Source organism: Branchiostoma belcheri, unplaced genomic scaffold (genome assembly GCF_001625305.1).
Source record: "Branchiostoma belcheri isolate BF01 breed outbred unplaced genomic scaffold, Haploidv18h27 scaffold3, whole genome shotgun sequence".
In the NCBI taxonomy this organism is placed as follows: domain Eukaryota; kingdom Metazoa; phylum Chordata; class Leptocardii; order Amphioxiformes; family Branchiostomatidae; genus Branchiostoma; species Branchiostoma belcheri.
In genome coordinates, this window is record NW_017803909.1 from 2,660,830 (window position 1) to 2,671,410 (window position 10,581).

The 10,581-nt window shown below is 43.6% G+C and overlaps 3 protein-coding genes across 3 annotated transcripts; 2 read left to right on the forward strand and 1 right to left on the reverse strand.

The window, feature by feature from the left end:
- The first annotated feature begins 714 nt into the window (after window positions 1-714).
- Window positions 715-2,279, forward strand: LOC109473340 (alpha-2,8-sialyltransferase 8B-like). Its single transcript, XM_019773206.1, has 3 exons — window positions 715-935; window positions 1,085-1,657; window positions 1,783-2,279. The coding sequence occupies exons 1-3, from the start codon at window positions 715-717 to the stop codon at window positions 2,120-2,122; spliced, it is 1,134 nt and encodes a 377-aa protein (XP_019628765.1). The 3' UTR covers window positions 2,123-2,279.
- Window positions 2,279-7,172, reverse strand: LOC109473822 (SHC SH2 domain-binding protein 1 homolog B-like). Its single transcript, XM_019773911.1, has 11 exons — window positions 6,758-7,172; window positions 6,231-6,392; window positions 5,761-5,963; window positions 5,557-5,649; window positions 5,330-5,435; window positions 4,798-4,925; window positions 4,404-4,675; window positions 3,946-4,115; window positions 3,497-3,580; window positions 3,064-3,183; window positions 2,279-2,851 (listed from the first exon to the last, which is right to left on the reverse strand). Exons 1-11 carry the CDS (start codon window positions 7,034-7,036, stop codon window positions 2,582-2,584), a joined length of 1,887 nt encoding a protein of 628 aa, XP_019629470.1. The 5' UTR covers window positions 7,037-7,172; the 3' UTR covers window positions 2,279-2,581.
- A 1,647-nt stretch (window positions 7,173-8,819) lies between these two features.
- LOC109473732 (DNA replication complex GINS protein PSF3-like) lies at window positions 8,820-10,547 on the forward strand. Its single transcript, XM_019773725.1, has 3 exons — window positions 8,820-9,101; window positions 9,453-9,636; window positions 9,949-10,547. The coding sequence occupies exons 1-3, from the start codon at window positions 8,890-8,892 to the stop codon at window positions 10,174-10,176; spliced, it is 624 nt and encodes a 207-aa protein (XP_019629284.1). The 5' UTR covers window positions 8,820-8,889; the 3' UTR covers window positions 10,177-10,547.
- Window positions 10,548-10,581: the final 34 nt, after the last annotated feature.

A 10,581-nucleotide genomic window follows, 5' to 3' on the forward strand; every position in this document is an offset into this window, starting at 1 on the left:
CTATGTGTGTGTGTTATCCTCTATCAAACAGTCAAACCAATCAAATCGCACGGAAAACATCACCACCCTGCTGGTGAAGGTAATAGGGTGCATCGCTAGTAAAACAAGTCACCCGTCAAGTGTGATCATCTGTAAGACTGCTGACGTGATGTGAATTCTGAGTCATTCGTCTTTCCAGGCGTACGTAGGCCTTTGGACACCGCGTTCATTTTGCAATTATATCACATCATGACCAGTAGCCCATGTCACTGTCACTAGCCTATTAACCACCAGACGTTGTCGTTTCCGCAGTTAGACTCTTTTAATTCACAATTTTGTTCAGTGAAGCTACCCAGAGATTACTGTCATTACTTCCACTGCGTCGCGTGCCTGCAAAGCTGGTGTGTTACGCCGAATGGCGGTTATAGAGGTTAAACCGATACAGATACGCTTTTCTCATTGGATGTCCAGTATATATGCTGTACGGTACTAGGCACGCCAAGATCTAACAGACGGTAGTAGCCTGGGGGTATACATATTCACAGCAGACAAACCGGCAGACATATTTCATAAGGTCAGAGTGTACACATGTGAACCGTGCATAAATGTGCAGTTATACCGGTCTCCATGTGCCATATGATATCACCAATAACTGTAAAACTACGTGTCGCCGCCTCAGAGAAGGGTTGCAGATTTACTGACTTTCTTGGGGTACAAGAATGTCATGACCAGACCATGCCACCTTCCTATGTGGTAGTGTTCTGTGGCCTTGGTGTCACCACCATAGCCCTCCTCGGTGTGTATGATTTGCTGCCGATCAAGCCTTTGAAGATTACGCGCCGTCTGAAGCTCATCATGCCAGACAGACCCCGACCACCTGAGAAAACTACTGACCCAGACGAGGTCATGGCAAAAATGGAGCTCTACTTCGACAAGAAAAATATCAGGAACATGCAGTAAGTTACAGCATATATGTAATGTCCCTGACCTGTTAGTCTATAGTCAATGGTCTAGAAAATAGGCTTGTACATGATGTATTCGATCGGGGTATTAAGTGGAGCAATTTAATGGTACATCGCCGTCTTTGAATTCAACAATGTATCAGATTGAATTTGATTCGTCCTCATTTTCTCCACAGGAAGATCACTAAGAGATATTTTGATCCGAAGAAAGACGTCATCTATTTTTCGGACTTAAAAGTCTTCAGGCAGAAATGTGACCAATCAACTTTCACACTTCGGAAGTCACATAAAAAAACCTGCGACGTCGTCCACACGCCCATCAAGCACTACCGGACATGCGCAGTGGTGGGGAACAGCGGTATCCTCCTCCATAGCAGCTGTGGTGCTGAGATAGACGCTCACGAGTTTGTCATCCGGTCCAACCTGCCTCCCGTCTCCCCGTATAGAACAGATGTAGGCAGCAGGACTGACTTGACCATTGTAAACGGAAAGCGACTGAGACAGATTAGTGATGCTCTCCAGTCCGATAACTCAGTAGATCGGAAACACACCCTGGCAGCCCTAGGCGAGACACGTGGGATGATCCTAGCCTACTCCATCGAGCTGTCGATGTCTGACAAAATCCGACAAATGCAGGTGGTTGAAAATGCGATCAAGAAGAACAGCATGTCAACAATAACGGCTTTTCCTTCCAAATCTTTCAAGGACAAAAGAGGGTAACTAATTGTTTTAATTTCTTTTTTCTGTGCGCATCACGCGCACCACATTTTCCATTTGTTGTTGTTCATAGCATCTTTATTGCGAAGAAAGGTTAGCAGTAATCTTGTATTGGTGTTCTTAGTTTGTACGTAGAACTTCTCGGGAGAGCGTCACGCGGGACCTTCGCCTCGACTGGCCTGAACAGCTTCGCCCTGGCCTCCACCTTCTGTGACAGGATCTCCATGTACGGCTTCTACCCCATGGAGAGATACAAGAACAAGCCCGTTCCCTACCACTACTACGACAAGCACGGACACAGCGCGAGCCACGAACTCTACGAAGAAAACGAGCTGTTAAAACGACTTGACGAGCAGAGAAGCATCAGGCTTGTCGTCGGAAAATGCAAAGATGTCTCCAGCATTCATTCAGCATTGGAAGGAGCCTGGGCGAATCTACAGAAGTTAGGCAAACTTGTGATGTAAGGCAGGTTGTGTAGTTTCAAGTTTGGGTATTCGCCTTCATGTTGCGAGCTGGAAAATAGCTTTGTTACGTGCTTTCATGATCTTTCATTAACAGGTCGATCACAAACAGAGGGCGGCGCTTGGTTTCATGCAAGCAATGATACAATCATAAAGGGGGCCACGATTAAAACAATCTTTATTCAATATACATGCATGTTGCGACTTTATCCTTGATATACATTTCAGAATAACATGATTTCAATGTCTTCGGGAAACAGCGCTTTCTTGGCTTAAATAAACTGAACTGCTACACGCAATCATAAACTGCATTTCTAACATTCAAATCTATAGCAATTCTACATAAAAAGCCGTCACTGTTATCTTCTATTACAGCACCATCGATAGGAGATTTGTACATGTGTTCCACTTTTAATTCGGGCATCCGGCAACAGTCATTTTTTTTTTTTTTTTTGTCCTGGCCTAATCAAAGTTGATGGTTTCTATGGAAGGACAAATCTCCACATCGCCCAGAGCGTTGTCCACAAACATGTTTCCTTCTGTGACGATCCACGCGAAGTCGTGTCTGAGGACGTCTTCCTTGGGGGTGTCTGGGCTCATCTCCAGGCGGCAGTGTTCCATCTGGTCCACCAGGACCTGCAGGCCGTACGCGGCGTTCGGGCCGATGCGGTTGTGTTTCAACACTAAGGGTGGAGGGAGGTCGTCTGGAGAATCCGGACTAGGTTTGAGCGCCTGAAAATAAATGTGAAGAACAGCGAAAAGATCAATCAATCATCCAATCAATCAACCAACCAACCAACCAACCAACCAACCAACCAACCAACCAACCAACCAACCAACCAACCAACCAATCAATCAATCAACCAATCAATCATTTAACCAATTAACCAACCAACCAACCAACCAACCAACCAACCAATCAGTCAACCATTAGCCACACCCACCTGTACTCTAATGGCGGCCGGTTCGCTGACGTAGACAGGGGCGGGGCCAGACCCGTGACCGTGGATGACGTTATCCACTAACTCTGCCTCACATCCTGCTTCAAGGTCAATACCACGCTGCTATAGACATCAGAAATATAACATGAGATATTAGTCATTACAGTTGAACACATCTTTCAGGGCAAATCAGGACTGATAAAGTTTGTATCTGTATAGCCGGTATAACCGCACTTCGGCGTAACACACCGAGCTAAAGAAAAATGACATTGCTTGATATGTTCATGTTCATACATAGCTGATTTCGTGATCGAATTCGTTCATTTTAGTTGCTACATAAACGTTATATATCGTATCTCTAGAATGGAGATTTTCTGCAGAAAACTGACTTTTTAAGCAGATTCACAATGTTTACATGGTAAGTTATCGGTCTTACGGTTGCTCCAGTCACCTCGCACTGCATCATGGTCAACATGGCCTTGGGTTGCACCTTGACCCCCACACGCCCGCCACATTTAACCTATGATACAACAACCGTCAGTTATCATGCTGGACAGTAAGACATAACAAAAATCCTCAGAACCAAAAATGAAATACAGAATAAGAACATATGTTAATTTCATCTCATTCGATTTTGAGAGGAAAACTCCAGTATATATGAAGAAATCTTTAAGATCTAAATTAAATTAAATAGAATGTATTCTCCAGTAGTTCCTAAGACTTTTACGTTATTCTTTACGTTATCCTTCTGTCCTATGTATTATGTTACTCAGTATGATATACATGTGACATAACACTACGATGTATGCATTTAACCCCATGGGCATGAACACGCAAATAAAGATTCGATATATTAAAACAAAATTAATGTTTAAGATTGAAAACCCGGCATTTCTCCAGCTTGGTCCAGCCACACGTGACATGTACAGTAGACCCCAGACAGCTGGCTTGCAGTGTGAGGTTAGACATGGTGACGTGGAAGGACGAGCAGAGGACGGCGAACTGCATCATGGCCACCATGATCTCTACTGTGACGTCATCAGGATTGCCAACACCTACCACAAATGCGTTTCAAAGTTAGTACAATAAATTTACCTCTTACTTCTGCATCATTTCTCCTTTAAGAGTTGTTCAGAGTTGTGCGATACTGTTGCCAACATAAATGCCATCTATAGCACCGTACAAGCGAAGTATGACCATGTATAACATTAATAAAGTTAAAGTTATGAGTTGATGCCATTTCAGCACCAAGGTCAAGTCAAAATGACATTATTGGAATTTTTTAGTTGTTCTGAAATAACATTTGAATAGAGAACGTGATAATGCAACAGAGATCGCTTCACCTCTTATCGTGATGGGGTCACAGAGCTTTACGGGTTGTGTCAGCACATGTCTCCCCGGAAACAACAGAACGGTGTCTCCCTCAAACGTGTTGTCGAGCGCCACCTGGAGGGAAGTGTGGTACTGCAGGGTGGTCTCGGCAGGTAGGCACAGATCGGTTACCATGCCAACCGTCAGCTTGTCTGATATCAAGTGTGTGACGCGTTCGCCGTCTGGACGAGGCCCCTTGGGTACACCTGGTCCGGCCGTGCCCGCTCGGAAACATATAGTTTGTCTAGACAGAAACGGAGATACCACAACCATTAGCTAGCTTGCAATCAACAATAATAATGGCCAAAATAGTCCAAAGAGGTCCAAAGAGGTCCAAAGTAACATACGAGACATCCTATGACGTACCTCATCATGGGGTTCTCCATGACCTGGATTGACCTTTTGAGGGCGTCCAGCTCCTCGTGTCTGCGGGCACACTCCAGCACGTCATTAGAGTCCAGCTCACTGTCCGAGTCTGCCGCGCCCATCCGGTCCTACCGCGCGCGGAACACAACAGTGCCAGTGGGGCTTTCATTTTAGCCATACTGTGGTACTAAGGTACTACAGTACCGTGGCAGGTACTGTGGTCGACAAGTACAACACTTGTAACTGTACTTGTAAATTGTACATTGTAAAATTTTTGTGTTTCTTTTCTGTCTGTGGTTCTTTTCCCTGGGTGAGTTAGTCCTGTCTTTGCTATCTACATGTACATCATTTTAATTTGAATATTAAGATTTATAAACTTTGAGCTATTTCTTATTATATAGGTCTTATCAAGCGGGACTACAATTCCTCTAACGATCAAGTTCTTTTAAGGTCCCACATGTGTGAATTCCATATCAGAGTAATTCCACTAAAAGTTTCTACTAAAAGCTTTACTCTGTTGAATAAAACGAACCTCAAACTTATCCAGTTCGACGAGACGCTGTCGGTACAGGGCCAGAGTGGCGTGGTACTGCTCCGTGGTGGACGGTGGTACCGCCCCCGTGTGCAGGTCGTGGTACCTGTAGAGGGCCGGGAGTGGGGACGATTGTTAGAACAGCTCACGTGTGTAGAAACAGTGAGAGGTACCAACTTCAGTAATTCAGTTACACCGCCCATGTATGGTTGACTTCGTTTACTTACAGCATAAGCCTCGGTCCAAGGTGTCTTAGGATGAAACTGTAGTCCTCCTCGTCGTCTTCGTCCCAGGGTCGCCATAGGTTGTCATAAAAGAATCTGCAAACACCACAGTGACTATGTTAAACCGTAGCATCGTCGCAAAAGCTGAATGCTTCATTACAGCACAAAAGTGCATCGCATTTCTACACTCACTTATTGAACACTCACCGAATATGCTCTATGACCAGCGCAGTCTTTCCGTGGTCATAGTTCTCGTCGTACAACGGCCACAGCTCGGTCAGAGGCAACATGTAGTCTCGGGAGGCCAAGAGACTCTCCACCGAGGCCTGCTGCACCTCGGGCCGGTCACAAAGGAACGGCGTCACGATGTGAACGCTCGCATTTAGATCCTCTGGTCGGACGTCATCAACCTAAGTATAGATGGAGTATTTTGTTGTTGATCATATACCGTCGTCATACATTGGCTTAAAGAATGGCTTAAAAACTACAATATTATCACCACTTCAGCTCATCTTCTTCTTTCCACATCTACATGTGTCTGGCAAAGAGACGGTCGCTAGAGCTGGGTCACCCAGGGGTGTGCAGAATCGAATTGAGATCCAAAATATAAACTGCGGTGTGCGCCCATAAGCATTAGATGTAACAATTATAAAGGGAGAAAGTTTCTGGAAACACACCTCAACGAGCACGTCGAAAGCCCCCGTAGTCTCAGTTGTTCCGGTTGAACTTCGCCACACGGCGCGCCACCCAGCGGGTTCGATGTGTGACAGCACGTACTGGGCGAAGTGAACTGCTATCTGGTCCGGACGGCAGTCTCCTAGTATGTCCTCTGTGTAGACCTAAGCAACAGTTGAGTTAAATGTCAACGATCATGATATGATTCGAAAACGAAAACTGTATGGAAAAATTCACTTTTCGAAAATTTCAATCAATTCAAGGTTCATACCACGTATACGTACAGCGATATCGATCATGAAAGTTTTGAACATGTATCTTTCCGTAAAGCCTATATGCACGTACCGGGTTTGGCAAAAGAAATACTATTCGATATTCAACACTATAGCCTGAAGAAGCTGACATATTACATTGAAACTAACGTAACGTAACGTACATAAGATTCACACAACACCTGTGCATTTCTCAAATATTAATAAATTCTTCCTCAGGGTACAATATTCAAGTTGCCAATACTCATGATACTTACCCGTATTCTTTCCTGGTTGTCGAGGTTGGTAACATGATAAACATCGGGGAAAGCGCTCTGTGCTTCTGTGTCTGCCAGAATCGGAAGGTTTTCGGTAGAATCATCCAGGGATTTCATCGTTCCGCCAGGGGTGTCTACATCGTTCGAGTTGGCATCAGTCTTGGGTGACAACATGGCGTCGTCGTCATTTTGTCTCGTTCTTTCTAACGCGTCTTTGACGACAACTTCCCTCGCTTCCTCGCCAGTCGTCGGTAATGTTTCGTCTTCACAAACTTCCATTGTACAGTAGTCAAACTCTGTGAAAAGCTAAGATTCTGATGGAAGAAATGTCGTTTTAACACCGCCTGTTGCACAGTGACGCCCGTCTGTAATGAAGAGTTCTGACGATCGAAGAGATCTTCACATGCAAATTGGAGCGGTGCATTCTACAGCAGGGATGACCAATTTAATTCTAATAACTAGAGTTCCCCGATCTCATACCTTCGCCAAATGATGTTAATATTTATGACTGACAAATTATAGATTAGATTCCCCCCTGATTTAAGAAATAGGAACCTAATTTTCATGAATTATATCATTTTATCATAATCTCAACCAAAAGACAGTCTTATATTAACAAACAATGCATTCTAGCATTTCCTAATAAATTATGCAAATGAGGTCCTGATTTGAATAAATTATGTTTAATGATGTTCACCTCAACTAAACTTTCAAATACCACAAGTATGAAATTCCAGGCAGTTATCATTACATAATTATAAAACTTTCTCATTAATTATGCAAATTAAGTCATTATTAACATAATCAATATCTTCCTGTGTTTCTCTCGTTGTCAATTACCAATGTCACAATCTTCAATTGTCCTATCATGGAATGTAGCTGATTTATAGAATTTCCCCATAAATTATGTAAATTACAACCATATTTGCATAATTGTCACATGATTATATTAAACATCACGTAAGCTACCTACATACCAAAAATCACGACGATCCGTCAAACGGTTCTTGAGTTATCCCCTTTTGAATAATTTCAAGAATATATCCCTGCAGTTCCAGAGCAAGCCGCTAGGGGGCCCAAACTCACATCACTTCTTCCCCAGCACGAGAGCTACCTACCATCCAAATTTCATCATCATAGCATGTCTAGATCATGAGATATCAAAACCGTAAGTTCAGCTGCAGTACCATAACAAGCCGCTAGGGGGCCCAAAATCTAATCATTTTGAGGTCTCATCAAGACCTACCCACCTACCAAGTATCAAAATAATCCATCAAGGCCTTCTCAAGTTATCGTGTTTACAGACAGACAGACAGACAGACACACACACACACACACACACATACACGAACGCCCCTGAAAACATAACCTTCTTGGCGAAGGTAATAAATGAATAATGTGTGTCAGCTCATGCAACACTATATGTTATTTATCGCCGTTATTCATGTTTTCAAGTGCGTATTTCAAAACCAAAACTGCAGCTACAGTATAGCCTACACGACAGAAAGAGATACCAATTCTGGAATGTGCCGTTATTACGTCACTTTTCAGTACAACAACCACCTGTTCACAAGAAACAAGGACATCACAATGAGTACCCATATGGGAAGTAACTTCATTTCGTTGCGGTCATTTGTGCCAATCGATTTAGAAGTTAGAAAGGGTAGAAAATATGTCACACGGATCTATTTCTTTACAGACACTGGTCACATTTTTGCGCCTTTCTAACGATAACTATCCACCGCGAAATGCTGGAGAACACTTGTTCAAGCACCAGGATTAGCGCCACCTGGCGATTAAGCTTACTTTGCAACTTTTACACACTTCCGGGTTTTCACCGCATCTACACGTAAAAGACCTTCAACTACCACATCAGTGAGGTGGAAAATTAGACATGACTAAAATTATCTATAATTTAATTAAACATTGTATTCATTGTTTTGTATTTTTTAAACTAATTTCTCCAGAATTACCGTGATTTGGTTCAAGTTATAATTAGTTCTGGTACGTTTTGATGTTGCCAAAGTAGTGCGCCATTTTCAACTTCAAATTTCAGCGCCAGGACGAGCTCCCAGGACACTCCATTTGATTTGTTTTTGATACGCGAATGCTCAAAGAACAAGAAATCAACGATGTTTGCACCGTGTGTTAAGTACCCTACAAGGCTCAGGGAGGATTATTTCAGCATCGAAGACATCCTGACGACTCAAGAGAAGGTTCCGTGTAAGTTCCAGTCGGCAGTGATCGGGATCGGCTTCCTGGACCCCGGGGCGGAGGGGGACGACTTGGCGGCGGGGACGGCCATGGAGCTCCCGTACTGGCTGGCCCGGGCACTCTGCTCCAGGTAACACGCACGACGCTTTGTCTTACGGTTACGCTACCAGGCGCGGCTGTGTTGTCTTCTACTGTTGAGAATTTTTACCTCCCCTAGCGCCACCCCCCCCGGGCGTTAATATTTGGGGTACCATACCAAGACTAAGACCATATGCTAAGTAAGACATAGAGGTTTTTGATAACTGAGACATGTGACATTTCAGACGTTTATTTGACACACACTAGTTGCACTGCACTGGTCATTTCAGTTAAAACATATCCTAAAATGTTGTCTTGGTCACTCACATATGTTGTTGTTACATCCATATGCTCACTGGGCTAGAACTCTTAAGACTCATTCCCATGTTCACCCCCACTTTAGGAAGAGAAGAATAGTGACAGTAGAAATGCCCAAGCCGTACCGTGAGGGGTACAGACAGATCCTGTCTGCCGATGCTAACGTGGTAGATCTACACAAGCTGGGGCCGTACTACTACGCCTTCGGGATGTACCTGCAGAGTTTTGGGCTGCCTGACGCTGGAGAGATAGCCAACACCTTACTACAGGTAAGGGGTCATCAGGATGTAACCGTTACATGTACACATGTGGGTACTTGGTAAATGACATCCAAACAGAAGATAGTGCTTTTGTTTGATATCATTGCTACACACTACTGCACTATACCCATCCTGCCACATTTACTCAAAAAGTCACTAAATAACATTCAGATTTTGGAACCATATGGTATGATATATATACTGTAAACTACACTATTACAGTATACATAAGCCATAACTTGTCGTTAATTTTGTCCAGTATCAGTCAGATAAGACTACATGATGCAGAAAACATTTTAACGTGCTCCATTTTCCCCGCAGACTTTCAGCACCAGGTTCCGGCGAATCATGGACTCGGCGCAGAACTGTCTGAATGAGGACACGACGGCGGTGACGGGGAAACTGGACGAGCTGGAGCGTGTGTTGTTCCGCGTGGGACAGGAGGGGCTGACGGCGTTCCAGTGCTGGCAGAGCGGACAGAGCGCCAAGATCGTTCCCTCCACCATGGTCACTAACTACAGGAAGAGGAAACGACAGGACGGAGACTAGACCAGTTTTCACACCATGTTCTTCTTTAGAAAGGAGGGCTGTACAGTTGATGTCTCCAAATTTGTAAAAGTAGCAGTAATTTGTAAAAGAGTTCTATTTCAGTATTCAGTATCTCGCATGTATTGATGTAAGGACAATGGAATTAGAGAAAATATATGGAACTGAAGTCATTTTACTGGTGTTGTCTAAGATGAGATGGATGTGTATGGATTTACTACTGTATGCATACATTTAACATTAAAATACTGACATGTAAGTGTAAACAATGTGTACCGTATCATACAAATATATGTCAAGTGCATGGTTGCATACTGACTCAAACTGATTTTAATATTGTTACACAAACTGCTATTAAAGACACAATAATATCTTTGTTGATCAGACTAATGAGCAAGTGGGATGTAT